Source organism: Protobothrops mucrosquamatus, unplaced genomic scaffold (genome assembly GCF_001527695.2).
Source record: "Protobothrops mucrosquamatus isolate PMUCROS unplaced genomic scaffold, P.Mucros_1.0 scaffold1379, whole genome shotgun sequence".
Lineage (NCBI taxonomy): Eukaryota > Metazoa > Chordata > Lepidosauria > Squamata > Viperidae > Protobothrops > Protobothrops mucrosquamatus.
Window position 1 is genome coordinate 126,679 of NW_015387568.1, and position 19,011 is coordinate 145,689.

General features: G+C 47.4%; 1 protein-coding gene across 1 annotated transcript; it reads right to left on the reverse strand.

The window, feature by feature from the left end:
• Nucleotides 1-3,437: 3,437 nt before the first annotated feature.
• Nucleotides 3,438-17,471, reverse strand: LRP3 (LDL receptor related protein 3). The gene is made up of 7 exons (XM_015821672.2): nt 17,399-17,471; nt 12,032-12,079; nt 11,183-11,321; nt 9,005-9,213; nt 6,490-7,576; nt 5,755-5,887; nt 3,438-4,382 (listed from the first exon to the last, which is right to left on the reverse strand). Exons 1-7 carry the CDS (start codon nt 17,469-17,471, stop codon nt 3,579-3,581), a joined length of 2,493 nt encoding a protein of 830 aa, XP_015677158.1. The 3' UTR covers nt 3,438-3,578.
• Between the last annotated feature and the right edge of the window lie 1,540 nt (nt 17,472-19,011).

The window sequence follows — 19,011 nt, forward strand, 5'->3', positions numbered from 1 at the left end:
TTCCCCCTGAAAAGGAGGAAAATAAAAATAAAACGAGCTAGTGGGTTGTTTTTCGTGATGCATTTTATGTGCGAGTTGAGATTACCTGGTATAAAAAATGTTGCTACCAACCACCTGTTTTGAAACTCATAAACACTGTTGTAAAGCTTCTGCCAAGTTTCAAATGGAGGACCTCTCTTCTTACTCTGCCTCTGAAAATCAAACACATCTTTAAGGCAACGCCGTGGCTGGTTATTACTGCTTTATACAATGCCTCAGTGGTTCTCAACGTTTTTTTCACTACGGACCCCCTTTAAATAGCTTTTGTGGCCCCGGACCACCAAGACGTAACTCAAGATTTAAACTAACAGTTCTTCAAGCCTTCGGGGACCCCCTGTGATGACAACGCCCCCCCCCCCGGGTCTATGGACCACAGGTTGAGAACCACTGAAGTACTTCATACCACAGTACAGAGTACCACGTTGCACTAGTGAGGCCACACTTGGAATACTATGTCCAATTGTACCACCATGATATAAAAAAAAAGAAGTTGGGACTTTTGAAAGAGCGCAGAGAAGAGCAACAAAGAGGATGAGGGGGCTGGAGGCTAAACCATACGATGAATGATTGCAGGAACTGGGTGTGCCTAGTTTAAAGAAGAGAAGGATTACACAGTTTGTCCTTTTGCCAGCTTCTGGCAATTTTTAAATTACCATCATCACGGCATGATATGCCCATATCGCCATGCAAAATTGTACAATATATCCAGTACCTGAAAAACATTACTAAACCTTTTCTGCAGTGGTGGGATTCAAATATGTGAACAACCGGTTCTCTGTGTGGATGCCGCTTCCGGAAGTCCGTTCTGGGTCTGGGCAACAAAAAATTAGCTACCGGTTCTGCCGAAGTGGTGCGAACTGGCTGAATCCCACCCCTGCTTTTCTCTTTTTGTGTAGTTATTTTCTCCATCTTTTGTGTAGTTATTTTCTCCATCAAGAATTACTTTTGAAGACCCCTGGGGGGCTTGGCGTCCAAGGATTCTACACATAGTATACAGGCTATGAAGCCTCCAATTTTGTACCTTGGGGAAGAAGGCAAAAGTTGACAGTTTGCAACTGTCCATTAGTGCATGAAAAAGAGAGAGAGAGAGAGAGAGCACAAATTTACAGGATAAACAATTTAAAGATCAGCATCCTTGCATTTGCTGAGTTTTTCTCTGATGAACACCAGAAAAACCTCATTAAGACAGTTCACAGAACTCAAAGGCAAAACCAGAAATGCTTTAAACCTTCTCAACATTTTAAATTGGCCTCTTCTCAAAAAATCAGAGAAGGGGATACAAGATACAAGATTAAAATGGCGAAATTGAAAAATGGAAGCATCACACCCAACACTGCAATTGCTACTTGAATGAGACTTAAGATCCGACTTACTATCTCAAAAAGTTGGCTTGTTATTCTAGTGGCCTAGCAGCCAATAAAACAATCTTCTGTTTATGTACCAGACAGAACCATTGACAGTCTTGGACATTTCTTGACTTCTTGTCACGAAAGGAACAAACAAATGAGTGGGTGAAGCTTTATTTTTATTTTATTTTTTTTAAGAAATAAAAGAAATGCAGCTCCAAGGGCTCAGTTTCCCATCACACATTTTATCCAGTGTAGACCAATATTACAAATTGGCAATAATTGGAATTTTCACTTAAGCAGTCCCAGTAATAACAGCACAGGCCCTGCGTTAGCCCTGTCAGCCAGCCATGTCTCCTACAGCTTCTGAACAGATCGTAGAAAAGCTCACATCTCTAGGAGCAGAGGGGACCCATTTTACAGACAGGTACAAACAAAAGAGGGTAGAGGAGGGTTATCTCCATAGCACCCACAACTTACACTCAAAAGGCAGAGGAGCTGTGTTGGGTTGGGTTTACTTCCGTGAACCTGCAGAGGGAATCACTCTGAGTGATTTCTTTCCCTGGAGAGCATGTGCAGATTGGGAAGTCAAGGGACAAAGAAGTCCCCAATAATGAAAATAGTGGAAGAATTGCAGCAACTGTCAGAAGAGGTGATGCTTGGGTGGCTTCAAAAAAGGGTTGAACCAATTCATGGAAGTGTTGAGGATCAATAACTATTAGCCTTGATAGCAGTGGAGCTACCTCTGAAGGCCATCTGCTAGGACAGTGGTGGCGAACCTATGGCACGCGTGCCAGAGGCGGCATTCAGAGCCCTCTCTGTGGGCACGCGTGCCATTGCCCCAGCAGAGTTCACCAGAGTAGCGAGCACGTGGCATTTGGAAGCGACAGGGCAGGAAGTGAGCGAGCAAGCGGCATTGGCCCCCCTGGGATGCCCCGGAGATGGCGAGGGACTGGCCCCTGCCACCCTGGCCCCGGCCACGCTCACCCAGTCTGCCGTGCACACCCAGTGGGCCACGCCCAAGGGCACCACAATGCTGATGCAGCCCTGGCACTTTGCGATAAATAAGTGGGTTTTGGTTTGCAGTTTGAGCACTCGGTCTCTAAAAGGTTCGCCATCACTGTGCTAGGAGATTAGTGGACTTCCCTGGTCAATTGGCTGGTCAATGTGACAACAGACTGTTGAACTAGATGGACCAGGGGTTCACGTTTTGATGATCTAGAAAAGAGAGAGACTTGAGTGACCTTTTTCTTGGCAGCAAGAAACACGTCAACGTGGGCCATGTGTGGCTTCTCTTTACTTATGGATATGCTTACTTATTCGAGGGTATCACACCCAGCCTTGCATTCAAAGCAACCAACGGACAAAAGGGCAACCTCAGTAAACTTTGTGCATATCCACTCTTTAGCCACAAATACACAGTCAAATGATCCAAGAGGGGCAAGGGTGGGGTTGTCAAGCTTCCAGCTCTTAATACTTAAAAGCTGGCTTAAGCATGGCCTATTGAATAAATCACAACTGGTTCACCCATAGTACTCCATCCAAACCCAAGCAATGGTCTGAACAGCTTTTTGCACATCACATGAAGCCACCCAGGCAGCGTTAAACCCATCAGGTAATCCAGATAAGGAATCAACTCCATGGGAACGCTAAAACTATTTTTTTTAATTGAGACTGGCTATAGTAACGGAACCTTGCAAGTCTGATTCTGCTGGACGTTCCCCCTGCTTCTTCTACCCAGGAGAATTAGGAAAGTGTCTGAGACAGTTCTGCATGTTTCCTGCTTGCTTTGAACTCAAGCCATGCGGCTTCTCTCGTTGCTTTGGTAACAGATCTAGCCTACCTCTTGTCATCCTCCTTATTTCTTAGAGGCAGACAACCGTTGTATCTATCCTCAGCGCATCATGGAACTGAACGAGGAGAAGAGAGAGAGAGACTATAGCACTCTTTTTCCCTGGCTGTCTATAAGCTATTCTTTGCTAAGATAGACATGCTGTAAAGAAAGAGACAAAGGAGAGGGGGAGGTGTAGGTGAGGGGGGGTATCCTCCCGCGGCACGCGCATGGTGGAGCTAGCGAGGTGACGTGCACCGTGGTGTCACTGCAGCTAGGACGTGGGTTACGGGACCTGCGCTATTTGCCTGGTCGTGGTGCACGCAAGGTTATGGTGGGCTTCTGCCTGTGAACGTGACCCTTTAGCACACCAGCAAAGACTCGTCATCGCTGGGACTGACTTCTGGGGCAGGGAGAGGGGAGGGGGCTATTGGCACTTGCATGGAATGGCAACAAATCGGGTGAATGCCAAAAGGTTCTTCGTGACATGAGTGCGGGTCACCACCGGGCTGGCGTTCCTCCCAAAAAGGGACGGCTCCGTGGCCTTCAGGGTACCCAGACTCCCAGTTTTTTAAGGGCATTGGGTGATGCGGCTCTTCCCTCTGCGGCTGATCCCGCTGAGACGGTCTACCCTCTCCAGCTGTCCTGCCACATGCCAGCCTGTCGCGCTGGTGAATTTCTGTCACTCGTTCCAGCAAGGGGTCCCTAAATGTTCTTCCTGAATCTGCCTTGCCGGCTTGTGCGAGTCTGCCCTCGGGGGCTTCTTCGGCCTTGCAGCTGTGCTCGCCCTCAGCGTCCGGCAGAGCAGCTGGGAAAGGGCTTGGCACGCTCTCCCCAGCGGACGGGCCTTCTGCTGCTTCTGCCTCCAAGGCCAAGGGACTGTTCCCAGGCTCGGAAAGCCCTCCAGGTGGGCCACAAGCGCCTTCAGGAGTAGCGGGGAGACTCTCGGCAGGCATCCCGTCTGTACAGTTGAGGATCCCGTCGCCCAGGACCGTCTGGGAGGTACGGGCAGGTTGCAAAAGTGGAACCTGGCCTCCTCTCGCTCGGGGCCTATGAAAGAATCTGTTCCAGAGTCTGCCCAAACGCTGGCGAGAAGAGCTACGCCTTGAGGAATGGCGCCTCATTTGCCGCCTCATGGCCGTTCGGATGTTCTGCAGCATGGAAGCCTGAAAAGACAAATAACCCGCATATTTCCCCTGGTCAATTTCATCAAAACTTCAAGGCAGAGGTGGGGAAGGACGGTCCCCTTTATGACTTGTGGACTTCAACTCCCAGAATTCCTCAGCCAGCCATGGCTGGCTGAGGAATTCTGGGAGTTGAAGTCCACAAGTCATAAAGGGGACATTGTTCCCCACCCCTGCTCTAAGGGTTTGCAAGCGTCTGACTTACAGACAGGCCTCGACGTACGGCCACAACTGAGCCCGAAATTTCTGTGGCAAAGCGAGGCAGTTGCTAAGTGAGTTTTGCCCCATTTTATCACCTTTCTTGTCACAGTTGTTAAGTGAATCGTTGTAGCTGTCAAGTCAGTCACAAGGTTGTTAAGTGAATCCGGCTTCCGCCTTGGCTTTGCTTGTCAGGAGGTCACAAAAGGGGATGATGTGACCCCGGGACACCGCAACCGTCATAAATATGAGACAGTTGCCAAGTGTCTGAATTTTGATCACGTGATTGTGGGGATTCTGCAACGGTTTAAGTGTGAAAAATGGTCATAAGTCACTTTTTTCAGTGCCGTTGTAACTTTGAACGGTCACTAAACGAAGGATTGTAAGTCAAGGACTACCTGTACTGTGGACCGCCAAGAAAACAAATCAAGGAATCATCAAATTAATCAATGCAGAGTTCTCACTTGAGGGACAAGCATACCACATATCACAAAGTTGGGTTCTTACAGCACAGGATTCACCTAAACCAGGGGTAGGCAACTTTGGCTCTTTTATGACTCGTGGACTTCAACTCCCAGAATTCCTGAGCCAGCCATGCTGAGGGAAAAGGGAGAGGTTTCCAAGCTGAGCCATGCCGGCTCAGGAATTCTGGGAGTTGAAGTCCACCAGTCATAAAAGAGCCAAGGTTGCTTACCCCTGGCCTAAACCAAGCAAGTCAAACTTAGAACGTAGCTCGGAGGAGAATCACACTGGAAAAATGTTTCAAGTAAGAAGGAGGTCTATACAGATTCTCCATCACCCAGGTCATGGTTGCTCCAAAAGTTTTTTTTAGGCAGCAACTGGACTTCCTTGTTTTTCTTTGAAGACATTTCACTTCTCATCCAAGAAGCTTCTTCAGCTCTGACTGGATGGTGGGGAATGGAGTATAAATCCTTCCATTCCCCACCATCCAGTCAGAGCTGAAGAAGCTTCTTGGATGAGAGTGGAAAACCAAAAAAGTCCAGTTGCCTCGTGAAAAAGCACCTTTGGGACAAGTCAGAAGCATCTTTTAGACTTCTAACCATGACTCTATGGTTAGAAAAGGAAGGACGTATCCATTTCACTCTTGACTCGCATCGCAAGGACTGGGGAGATGGCTCCAGAGAGAATCCCTTACCTGTGATGCGTTATAAACGGGAAAGTCTTCCACGGGAGGGATGAGGCCTTGTGCAATCAGTTGCCCGTAAGAAGGAGGAGCTTCACGCCTTACAAACTCTGCCTCCAGGCGCGTCATCTGAGTTTCGAAGGCCCTGGAATCAGGATCAAAAGAGGAATGAGGGAAAAAGGAGAGAAACTGACCGGGTAACATCAGCGCGGACAGGGTGGGTCACTTCCTCCTTCTTTGCATCTACAGGCAGTCCTTGACTTACAACAAATCGCTTAGTGAGCAACCCTAACCCTAACCCACCAGCAAAATTGAGCCCAACAAGGCAGTTCTTAAGTGATTCACAGCTCCATTTTATCCTCTTTTTTTGGGCCATGGTTGTTAAGTGAATCACTGCAGTTGTTAAGTGGATCACATAGTCATAAAGGGAACCTGACTTCCCCCACTGACTTTGCTTGTCAGCAGCCGGCTGGCAAGGTTACAAAGGGTGATCACGAGGTCCCCCAAGATACTGCAAACCTCATAAATACATGCCAGTTGCCCATTTTGATCACATGACCATGGGGATGCCGCAATGGTCATAAGTGTGAAAAATGGTCATAAGTCCCTTTTTTCAGTTCCACTGTAACTTCCAATGGTCACTAAACAAGTTGAGGACTGCCTGTATTTCATTTTTCAAGATTTGGCCTCCTCCTCCTCCCCGTCCTCCTCTCCCGCTTAAAAGCAGTCCTAACAGCATCCTCTCACCGGTATTCCCTGCTCCTCAGTGAGTAGAGCTTGAAGGCGCAACCCAAGGCGATCACCAACAACAGCCCACAGACCAGGCTCCCGATCAGCGCAGCCGTGATGACCTTCCGCGGCACGATCACCAAGCAGTTGTGCTCATCGCTGCCATCCTGGCAATCCTCCTGTCCGTCACAACGCCAGGTCTCAAAAATGCAGAGGTTGGTGCCGCAGTGGAAGTTCCCCGGCTGGCAGACAAAACAGTTCTTCTCATCCGACCCGTTGGGGCAGTTCTTCTGGTTGTTGCACCGGTCGAGCAAGGAGTAGCACAAGCCGCTGTTGCCCTCGCAGGGGTACTCGTTCTTCTGACAAGCCGGACAGTTCTCCTCGTCCTTGCCGTTGGCGCAATGCCACCACCCGTCGCAGTGCTGCTTATCGGAGTAACACTCCTCATCGTCCCCACACGGGTGCTCCCATGGAAGGCAGTACCCTTTGACCTGATACGTTGCATTGAACCCGTGGCCGGTGCTTTTCGACCAGGCGTAGTACAAGATGGTCATCTGCCCCTTGGGGGACTCCAGGCTGACCGAGTGCTTGTTATTCCGATACGAGAGCGTCTCCATCAGCCTGTCCGCTTTCTCCTCTAAGCCATCGTACACCTTCACGTAATCCTTGTAGCCCAGCTGCAAGCTGAGCTGCAGAAGAACGTGGCGGTTATCTTGGGTGTCCACCCGCCACGTGCAACAGAGGTCGGCCCGACTCCGGTCCAGGCGGAACAAATCTGGCGACGCAAACGACCCGTAGAAATTGCTCAGCTTTTTGCCGCAGGAGAGATCGGGGCAGTTCTCTTCGTCGGAGCCGTCGCTGCAGTCCTTCACGGTGTTGCATTTCAGCTCGTTCAGCAAGCACTTGGTGGAATGGGCGAAGTTGCACTGGAACGTCCCCGAAGGGCAGACGTTGGACTGGGGCTCCGATGGGGGGAGGCTGCAGTTTTTCTCGTCGGAATTATCGCCACATTCGTCCATGGAATTGCATTTCCAAGTGGTGGGGATGCATTTGCCATTGAGACAGTGGAATTCATCCGACTGGCAGCTGGCTTGGCCAATCCTTCCTGCGAAGTAAGGGAGAAGAGTTAGAAACTTCTGCTGCAAGCGTTAGTTATTTATCTGTGTATTAGAATCTTATCCTGCCTTTTTTTTACTTTGTAAGTAACTCAAGGCAAAGAACGTACTTAATGCGCCTTCTTCCTATTTTGTCCACAACAACCACCCTGTGGGTTTTCATGCCTAAGGCGGGACTAGAACTCCCAGTCTCCTGGTGATTGGCCCAAACTCAACCAGATGGCTTTCATGCCTAAGGCAGGACTAGAACTCCCAGTCTCCTGGTGATTGGCCCAAACTCAACCAGATGGCTTTCATGCCTAAGGCGGGACTAGAACTCCCAGTCTCCTGGTGATCGGCCCAAACTCAACCAGATGGCTTTCATACCTAAGGTGGGACTAGACCTCCCAGTCTCCTGGTGATTGGCCCAAATTTTACCAGATTGCTTTCATGCCTAAGGCGGGACTAGAACTCCCAGTCTCCTGGTGATTGGCCCAAATTTTACCAGATTGCTTTCATGCCTAAGGCGGGACTAGAACTCCCAGTCTCCTGGTGATTGGCCCAAACTCAACCAGCTGGTTTTCATGCCTAAAGTGGGATTAAAGCTATAAAGGGTATGGACTACATGGAGTGTAAGTATGGAGTGACCTCTGGTTGCTGTCCTGATATTAAAGGTAACGTTTCACCTGAACTAAGTGCTCGATAGACACATCTAAGCAGGCTTCTTGCCAACAAAACAAGTTTGCTGTTGCCTTCTTTCATCTGTTTAAAACTTTCCACAACTAAACTATAGCCCAATATTGTTCGCTGGTCTCTCCACTAGCAGCATCCTTGTGAAGAGACAAACGAGGGTCAGTCTCACAAACACAGCAACATAACACAACAGTGAGGCTCTATCTTGGCAAACGAAACCTTCAGCTTCCAACTTGCTCCATGCAGCTCAGTTCTATCTCTTAACTTGCAGAACGTTCTACTCATAAATCACTTTATAGCTTTGTTTTACAGGACATCACCCACAGGACTTGACAAAAGGCACGAAAGAAGCCAGGATTAGGGCTGGGTTCACACATCACATTAAGCCATGGTCGGTCGATATTTGTTGAACAAAAATGATGGGTTGAGTTCATGTAATGGAGGAAGCCATAAACCTGGTCTGCAAACCTTCGGGGCCGTTTATATTCATGCAACATGCTGAGCCAAAATCAAGACACACGCACATCGCAGTGCGAACTGGGTCACAGTGAGAATTGTGTTGGGCATGGATCCAAGAGATGTGAGTTTATTTCTGGTTTACTCTAAGGCATGCTAGCTTATTCCGGTTCATTGTCCTCTCTTAATCGGAAAGCCTGCCCCGGTAGCCTTGCAAGGGTGAAATGGAATTAATCTCTCCCACAGACATGATAGCCAGAAATGGAACGAATCAACAGAGGAGATTTTACCTCGAATGTAAGAAAGGCGGAATCCCTGAGCCTGCCCTGAACTTGATGGATCTGAGTGGAAAAAGATCCAGATGTGGTCCCTGGCAGAGATGAACGAAGGAGGGATAAAAGATCCACAGACTTTGTATTCCTCCCCTTTGGAAGAAGGACCCATCATCAACCAGTCTATGGAACATTTGGGAGAGTCCTCCACATCAAAGTTCTTAAAACTACCAAGACAAAAAGATGGAGAAAAAAAAAAAGAAGACATACAAATGAAGGAAAAGCAACCTGGTTCACATCTTGCATTCCCTCAGAGATTGGTGACCTTTGGAAAGGATGGGCCTCCTGACCTTCTCAAGAACTTCAGAAATGTGTATTTTGTTGGGTTTTGGGGCAAGTGGGGAGGAGGACCCTGCCAGGATCCTGTCATAAGTGTGAGGGGCACCCGTCACAAGGCACTTTTTTTCAGCTTCACTGTAACTCTGAACCGTTGTAAGTCGAGGACTATCTGTATTTTATTTTCGTTAATATCTAAAGAATTTACTTCTTGTTATTTTCACCTGATTCAGCCAGAGGGAGCCTGACAGCTTGTAACGAAGAAAGCAACGACGACTAACCGGCAAAGGCATTTTTATAAGCTGTAGCTTAGGAGCTACAAACAAGGTGCCTTTTGTTTGTGGAAATGAAGGCAGAGTGAAACGTTAATTCATTAAACCAGGTGGAGGGAAAGGGCCTCCATTTCTCTTGAAGGTGCATTACATCACGTGACATCATTCACATCAATTTTGTCAATGGCACCAAAAGCCAAACAGGCACAAACTGCTGTGAGTGATGCGTATCATTTGCTGTGGTGGCGCAGTGGTTAGAATGCAGTACTGCAGGCTATTTCTGCTGACTGCCACCTGCCAGCAGTTCGATCCTGACCAACTCAAGGTTGACTCAGCCCTTCCATCTTCCGAGGTCAGTAAAATGAGGACCCAGATTGTTGGGGGGCAATATGCTGACTCTGTAAGCCGCTTAGAGAGCACTGTGAAGCGGTATATAAGTCTAAGTGCTATTGCTATTGCTATTACTCAGTGGTGTAAATGGCTGACATAATTAAGTTCCAGATTATTTTGGATGCTTGTTCATTATTTTCGTGGGATGTCTTTGAAGTTGGGCCTAAATTGGGGTCTGTTGAATTGAGGTGTTACAACTGTGTAAAAATGTCTGTACTTCTATCAACAAATATTTTTTTTAATCAAATGCATTCTTATTTTTATACCTTCTGATACAAAATATCTAATCCTGCATTACTGTTTTGGCCATCTTAGGTCAGGTTATTTACTAGCTAGGTTGTCTCAACACACTAAAGCGGGCTACAAAAGGCTGTGTACTTTGTGGCTCAGGATGTTGCGTGAAATCAGCCCCATCTTAGCTCAGAATTTTGTTGACTTCTTTAAGTGCAGCCAGTTGCATGAACACAAGTTATGCTTAGGGCTGAGGATATTGTATGAATATCCTCAGCCCTGCAACATGAGGTATGGTACAGCAGCAAAGGACTCCCTGTACCATACAGTACAGATAGTCCTTGACTTACAACCATTTGTTTAGTGACCGTTCAAAGTTACAATGGCACCGCAAAAAGGGATTTATGACCGTTTTTCACACTTATGATCATTGCTGCATCCCCATGATCACATGATCAAAATTCAGATGCTCAGCAACTGGCATGTATTTATGACGGTTGCGGCGTCCCTGGGTCATGTGATCCCCTTTGGCGACCTTCTGACAAGCAGCCAATGGGGAAGCCAGATTCACTTCACAACTGTGTTACTAACCTAACAGTTGCAGTGAGTCACTTAACACCTGTGGCCACAAAGGTCGTAAAATGGGGCAAAATTCACCTAACAACTGTCTCACTTAGCAACGAAAATTTGGGGGCTCAGCTGTGATCATTGAGTCAAGGACTACCTGTAACACGCAACCAGGTCAATCAAACCATGCTTAAAGCAGACCATAGCTTAGTGCGATGTGTGAGCACGGTTCCTGCCTCTCGCTCAGCCTAAGTTTGATCATGTAGCCCATCTGACGCTAAAACCACATTTTAACTCTGGGAAAAGCACTACAGAAGAAACCTCCATGACAGGCAAACCTCAACTACACCTGAAATTCAACAAGGAAATACATTTTTAAAAAACAAATCACACCACCTACCTAATAGTTATGACATCGCCACGGTCTCCTTGGATGTACCAGCTGCAGTTCATAGCCGGAAGATAATTGAGTGGCCAGGAAGGGCTATAGATGACCCCTCGCCGTTCTGTATGCTGCTCTGGTTTTCCACTACAAGCGGCTATGAAAGGTAGCATCAGAAACAGAGAGTTAAACCTCCGCAGCATTTGCCTTTCCAGAGAAAAATATCGCCAGGTTGATCTTGCCTTGATCAATTCCCGTTCCTTCTGCTTTACTAAACTCTTTGTTTGCCCGGCTGAAATGCGCTGGGATAGGCTTTTTTTCTACGAGAGGATCAATAGCCTAAATAAGACTGCCAAAAGGAAAGGATTTTGCCCAAAGCAAGCCAAAGAAATAAACACGATATGCAAAACTAGTTAAAAGAGTTTCTCATCGTCAAGCAGAATTCAGAAGCAAAGCTAAGTACATTTAAAAAAGAAAAAGAAAGAAAGATCAGCTGATCCTGAGAAGTGATTGATTTTTTTCACCCCATCTTCTTCTAAACTGACACACATTTTACTTTTCCAAAATTAGTTTTAGAGGCGGGGAAGTTCTAAAATCTGTTGCCCTGATGTTGTTTCTGGACCCCAGACAGAGTAAGGAGATGCTATTGACCATCTGATGAGTGAATGGTTAAGGAAGTCCTAGAGAGAACATCTCAGCATTATTTTTTGATCAATGCTTTTATGCAATATTAAAAGCATCACCCTATTTTCACATATTCTGAAAGGGACCGTTTTTTTCTTAACAGGACACTTATCCGGGAATGGTTTATGAGTCACCAAGGAGACTATGAAACTTAAATTGTAATTAAAAGGAAATTTAACTTACCTAAGGAAGGGACCGCAGTCTCAATTTTCCCAGTCAGGAAGAGATTCACTGTTTTGAAAATCCAAAAAAACATGAATTAGATGTTACGATGATGGCATTTACAGTAAGATACTGATCAAAAACATGCCTATATTGGATGTATTTTGTAAATGTCGCTTACAAGCCAGCTTGAGCTTAGCTTTTCATGATGTCTGAAGTAGAAGAACGATGAGTAAGAAGAATGAGGCATATACCTGCAAAGTTTTGTGAAGTGGGAAGTCTTGTGGGGAAAAAATTAGGATTTTGGCTGGCTGAGGAATTCTGGGAGTTGAAGTCCACAAGTCTTAAAGTTGCCAAGTTTGGAGAGCCCTGATCTATATCAAGGAAGTGTTAACCCTGATGAAGTAGGATTTGCTTAATTGCGGTCTATATAAGCTACATTTGGCTCCCTAGATATAACCTGTTTCACCAGCGTTTTTCAAACTTGGCAACTTTAAGACGGGTGGAAGTCGCCCTGGTGCCTGCTGCATCTCCATCGCCTCTGCAAAACATTGTGATTTTTAAACCCTGCTTTTCTCTCTCTGACTTCCCCAACCTTTTTAGACACCTCCTAGCATCTCCCAGATTTGGTCTTCTCCAAGCGCTTTCTGATCTTTTCCTGCTAACACTTTAGCTCAGGGGTCACCAATCTTGGCGACTTTATGACTTGTGGACTTCAAGTCCCAGAATTCCTCAGCCAGCAAAGCATGTAATGGTGGCATGTAATGCAATGCGTAATGTGAGATTTGTAGCTCAGCATGTTATCCAAGCCAGTTTAATGCAACTTAATCAAAAGTCCCTGCCTATGCAAACAGCAGCTTAGCAGGAGACACGTGCAGTATCCCAAGGACAACTCCAGAAGACTCAGACTAGGCTGTCGGTACAAGCCACAATGACAACACGTCACAATGTTGTCCTTTTACTTCATTTATTGACTTGATGGGTCCTGACTCCAAATGACTCTAGGCGGCTCAGGATACATCAGAGAATATAAGGACAGGAAACAACCATCAACCAAGCCAACAAAAGAAAGAGAAAGAAGATAGAGAACCTGGAAGTTGGAAGATGTTTTAAGTGCAGAGAAGAGCTACAAAAACGATTAGGGTCCTGGAGGCTAAAACATACGAACAGTTGCAAGAATTGGGTAGGTCTAGTCTAGTGAAAAAAAGGGTGACATGATAGCAATGTTCCAATATTCGAGCGGCTGCCACAAAGAAGAGGAGGGTCAAACTATTTTTCAAAGCCCTAGAAGGCAAGACAAGAAACAAGGGGTCATGGAGAGAACTAAGGAGAAACTTCCTGACAGTGAGAACAATTAACCAGTGGAACAACTTGCCTACAGAAGTTGTGGGTGCTCCATCACTGGAGATTTTTAAGAAGAGACTGGACAGCCACTTATCTGAAATGGTATGGTATAGGGCAGTGGTGGCGAACCTATGGCACGGGTGCCAGAGGCGGCACTCAGAGCCCTCTCTGTGGGCACGCACGCTGTTGCCCCAGTCCTAGGCCTTCAGCTGGGTTTTATAAAACCTTTTCGCTTTAGGCCTCCGCCGCCGTGTGCAAAAAAAAAAAAAAAGGTTCAATCAATCAATTTCAACTTGTTGCGGGGAAAAAAAAGATCTCGCAAAGTTGGAATTGATTGATTGAACTTTTTAGTCCCACCCAGTCTGCCGTTACCACCCACCAAATGGGCCACATCCACCCAATTGGCCACACCCACCCACTGGGCCACACCCACCCGGCACTCGACGATGCATAAGTGGGTTTTGGGTGGCAGTTTGGGCACTCAGTCTCTAAAAGGTTCGCCATCACTGGTATAGGGCATCCTGATGGAGCAGGGGGTTGGACTAGATGACCTCCGAGGTCCCTTCCAAGTCTGCTATTCTGTGATTGTTCTGTGATTGTTATCTCACATCCAGAGGAGGGGGCTTCTAATCGGGCTAGCCCAGGATTTGGGAGAAAAACCTTTGCAATGACAACAGGATGGAGGACTCCAGATCTCAGCAGGAACCTTATAATAATAATAATAATAATAATAATAATAATAATAATAATAATAATAATAATAATAATAATAATAATAATATAATGATGATGATGATGATGATGATAATGATAATAATAATAATAATAATAATAATAATAATAATAATAATAATAATAATAATAATAATAATAATAATAATAATAATAATAATAATAAAGTTGGAAGGGGCCTTGGAGGTCATCTAGTCCAACCCCCTGCTCAGACAGGAAACCCTATACCATTTCAGACAAATGGCTGTCCAGTCTCTTCTTAAAAACTTCCAGTTCCCACTGGCGAAGCAAAAACACTCTCTTAAAACACCCCACGCTACATGCACATGACCTCATGTGCCCTCCCTCTGGACCTCCGGGACCTAGACAGGCTGTTTAACCAGGTCTCCCTGAAGACGCTACAACGAGTTTGCTCCACTGAACAGGCCCACCAAAAGCCCAACAGACTCCTCAAAGCTCTGCCGAATGTTTGTTGTGACCTGAAAGAGCCTTTAAAATCCAGCCATGGTGCAACAGCCTACAGCAGTGCCACCTTTCATTAAAACCACATCACACTATTCCCAAAGACTCTGGCTTTTTATGTTACTTCTATTTATAGAATAGCATTCCTTTTGATGGCAGGAAGAAAAAAACGGAGCTGGGGAAAGAAGGAGGGGAGGCAGTTGCTTACAGCCCTGGTTTTGTTTTTTTTCCCCACCCATTGTTTATCCACCAAAACTAGAAATCCTGTACATTTATACATTCTCACCCCACCTCACTTTCAATTTCCTCCGGCTCCAGGCTCCCAGTTGTATCCAGTATCAATGACTTCCCCTGGGATCCTATCCTAGATTTGTGGTTTTCAAAGTATGGACTGGCGTCAGGGGCAAAGAATCAGGACCACACCTTAAGTTCCAATTAAGCTGATTTATTACTATGCCCATACACAAGAATCTAGTCAAGTAATGGGCAGCACTAAATTGAGGCTAGATAAGAGTCAATGGAATTCAAGCTTAAAGATCTAGGCTGATTACTCACTTGACTCTGCCCTCCAGACTCAGCCAGTCCTTCTACTACAACTGGGGATCCCAGTGACTCTTTCAGGAAATCCACAAAGCCAAATCAATGAATATTTTTAAATGTCCAACAACAGCAAATGCCGATAGATACAACTCCTATTCAACAAAATATTTGTGGACCACTGCCCTAAATTAAGCATAAATGGCAAGGCTCATTTCTAAATGTTTTTTAGGCTTTCCATTTGTCTGCCCACAAGATAATCAACACCTATGATATTACCTAGCTTGGTAATGAAATGACTTGCAAGAAAACCACTAAACTCAGACAGCATCAAGGACCTGATAATCAACACTATCTTTGGGAGCTGTTCGCCCACAGAGAAAGGGAGAAACTTACAAAGAAGTCTTGTCAGTCAAATTAACTCTTCCTACTCACACTTACCAAGAAGTAAATCTATAGATTTCATCCACATTAATGCATCTTCATCCTAAAGGAAGTATTTAGTAAAAACAAAACAAAAGCCTTCTCTTAAGTGCATCGTTGATAACTAACAATAAATCAAAATCTGAGGTTGCTAACAGCTATGCAGACTATCTCTATTTCTCTCTATAATGTCTCTCTATCAAAACTCCTGGAAAAATAAGTGTTGTTGCAATTGGCAGGAGAGAAGCCAGGAAGTGGAGCACACAGGAAACAGAGAATAAAGACAACAAATATAGCGAAGGACATCATATCCTGATATTACTCAACCACTATCCGCGATTGACATTGCTGAAATAATTAGTATCCACAGTGCATCGCTTATATCCTCTAAAGATGAGCAGGTACGAATTAACCTGGTTCAATGTTCAGACAACTCTGCCATAAAGCCTGTGACGATAACACTGCAGCTTTTCTGAAATCAGTATCAGACCAAATAGACGATTACGTGTAATAAATATATCTCGAGAGCAAAATGCATTCCTTATTACGGGTTCCAGAATTTTTAAATTTAGCAGAGACATTGAAGATTCCAGGGACGCCAAAGAACAGGTTCGCACAAAGAGTCATAATTGTAAGGACCGGAAAGTTATTGCTATGTCCTGGCTTCTGCTGTGAAATTTTGCAGACTATTTACTTGACTTCCTGGCCCAGGAAATCATTAAATTAGATTCCCTTTCCATCCTGCAACAGAGTCACAACTTAATGTTTGCCTTACAGTCCAGAGTGTTTAGAAATAAGCCCTGGTGAACTGAATGGGTTTCCCAGGTACGCTTGTAACCGACTTTATAGTTGCATTATTATCTCATAATGGCTTTATAAGTGCTTTTCCTGCCTTTGAGCTAACAAAAAATCTATTCTAAAATGTAGTTCTTCATTATTATTTTTTTTAAAAAGAATGCTTTTTCTATGCATTATTCATATCTGGAAATTTTCAATGGATTACATTAATAAAAAGTTCTCTCTCTCTCTCTTTTTTTTTTTAATGTCCCGGACGCAGCGATAGAATTTCTATGATGTCATCCGCCCCAAATCAAGCCGTCCCTAACAGAAACTGCCCAAACTTGTTGCAAAAATGGAACCGTGGCTTGCCTTCCTCGCGGTTGTCTACCAACTTAGCCAAAGACGCTCCAGAGTGAGAAAAAAAAAACCCATCTCTCCCCACCCACCCCACCTTAAAAAAAAAAAAAACCCACAGGGCACACACACACACACACACACACTCCGACTGCGGAACACAACCCCTGGTGTGGCAGCTGGGCTCACACCCGCCTTCGCTCGAGCAAACAAAGCTGATGTCACTTCATCCCGCAGTGCCCTTGCACGAGGAAAACACGCGTGCTTGCTGGAGCTGCAGTCATGCACGACCCCGCTTCTCCCACTCGGGACCTGCCAGCGGCGCAAATCCTATCCAAGTTACCCGCGCAAAAGCGCCTCGAAGCTTTTCTTTCCAAGCTGGCTGCACCTTCAGTTTTACTCTACTGGGTCCTGCTGGGCTCCTGTTATTATTATTTTTTTCGGGGAGGGTTTGTGTGACCTTAGGAGTCCCCTAGGATGTCCCGTCTGCGGCTCTCCCTGCGCAGGAGGCGCTCCCGGCCGCCCAGATCGAGCGGACGCCGGTGGGCAAGTGCGCGCCAGGGGATCCGGATGCGCCCTTGCCCGGCTTCCCCCTCCGGCGGGTCCCACCACCAGGTGCCCCCCACCTGCCCAGCCCGGGGGCTGCTCTCCGCCGGCCCCACGCCTGGGATGCCCCTACCTCCTCCCCCCCCTCCCCCGGGCACCCCGAACGACCCCAAATTCCGCGCCGGAGCGGGCTGGCTGGCCTCGACTCACCCAAGCAGAGCGTCGTCGCCAACGGTCCCAGCGCGCCCGGGGGCCGCGGCTCTGCTGCAGACGCCGCGTCCATGGCGGGCCGCTCTCCGCGCTGCGCCTCGGCCGCCGGGCTGCGGCTGGGGCGGCCGAGGATCACAGCGGCGGCGCGGGCAGGCGAGGAGCATCCCGTCCGGGCTCCATGGCCCTCGCCTCGCCTCGCTTCGCCCGCTGGCCACGGCTGAGCTGGGAGGCCGCCGCCGCCGCCGCCGCGCTCCGAGACCCAGCCCCGCGTGACGCGACGGCTTGGAGGGGCAGGTCGACAGCAGGCAATCGCCCGCCGGGCCGCCGCCGCCGCCTCCTCCTTGCCGGCTCCGCCCCGCCGCTTCCCCAGCCCCGCCGCCGCGTCTCCGCGCACCCCGGGGCGCAGGAGGATGGTGGCTCGCCCGGCAACTGTTGCAAGAGGCGCAGCGTTGCCACAGAAAGGCAGGCAGGCAGGCAAGGCGTGGGTGCGTGCGTGCCCCGGAGGAGGCTTCCTTGAAGGACACGCGTGTCTCTGAGCATGCACCGAGTTTCTCCCGCTTCCTCCGGGGCTACTGGCCGGGCAGACGTTGGGGATCGCGAATGCGCGCCCCCACGCCCCGGAGGAGGCTTCCTTGAAGGACACGCGTGTCTCTGAGCATGCACCGAGTTTCTCCCGCTTCTTCCGGTGTTACTGGCCGGGCAGACGTTGGGGATCGCGAATCCGCGCCCCGCCGGAGGGCACGAGCGAGGGGGGCTGCCGTTGGGAACGAGCCCTCCCCGCGTAATGCGCTTTGGCCGTGGCTGCGTCAGGAATTCCTGCCGGCTTGTGTTCTCCGGATGCATTTGTGGACTGTCGAGAGTCTCTGGCCACGTACAGAGTTCTCCCTCGGTGTATCTTTAAGGGCAAAACCTTCGGGGCTGACAATGGGCTGGGGGGTGGTGGTTGCCTGGTCGCATTTGGAAATGAGGAATGGCGTCCTTTAAGTAGATCACCAACTTTTGCATCGAAGAATTGGAAACGGCGTTGTTTTTGCCCCATTCCAGAATATTAGAGGGAGCCAGCCCTGCAAAGGGGCACAGTAGTCAGCCTGGCAGCGTTACGCAGGTGGCATGGCTTAAAAACAGTGTGGTAGGATGGCACACCTTTGCAGGGAGTTCTCAACTTATTTAGTTCCTCTAGTGACCGATGTTACAACAGCACTGGAAAGAATGACTTAGGTTTTCCACATGTCTGTTGCAGAATTCTCCATAGTCACGTGAATAAAATTCGAACGCTTGGCAACTGACTCCTATTTATGTCCCAAGGTCATGCGATCCCCTTTTGCAATTAACAGAGGGATAGAATCAAGATCACGTGAAGTGTTAATACCACTCTACAATGCCTTGGTAAGGCCACACTTGGAATACTGCATCCAGTTTTGGTCGCCACGATGTAAAAAAGATGTTGAGACTCTAGAAAGAGTACAGAGAAGAGCAACAAAGATGATTAGGGGACTGGAGGCTAAAGCATATAAGGAACGGTTGCTGGAATTGGGAATGTCTAGTTTAATGAAGAGAAGGACGAGGGGGGACATGATAGCAGTGTTCCAGTATCTCAGGGGCTGCCCCAAAGA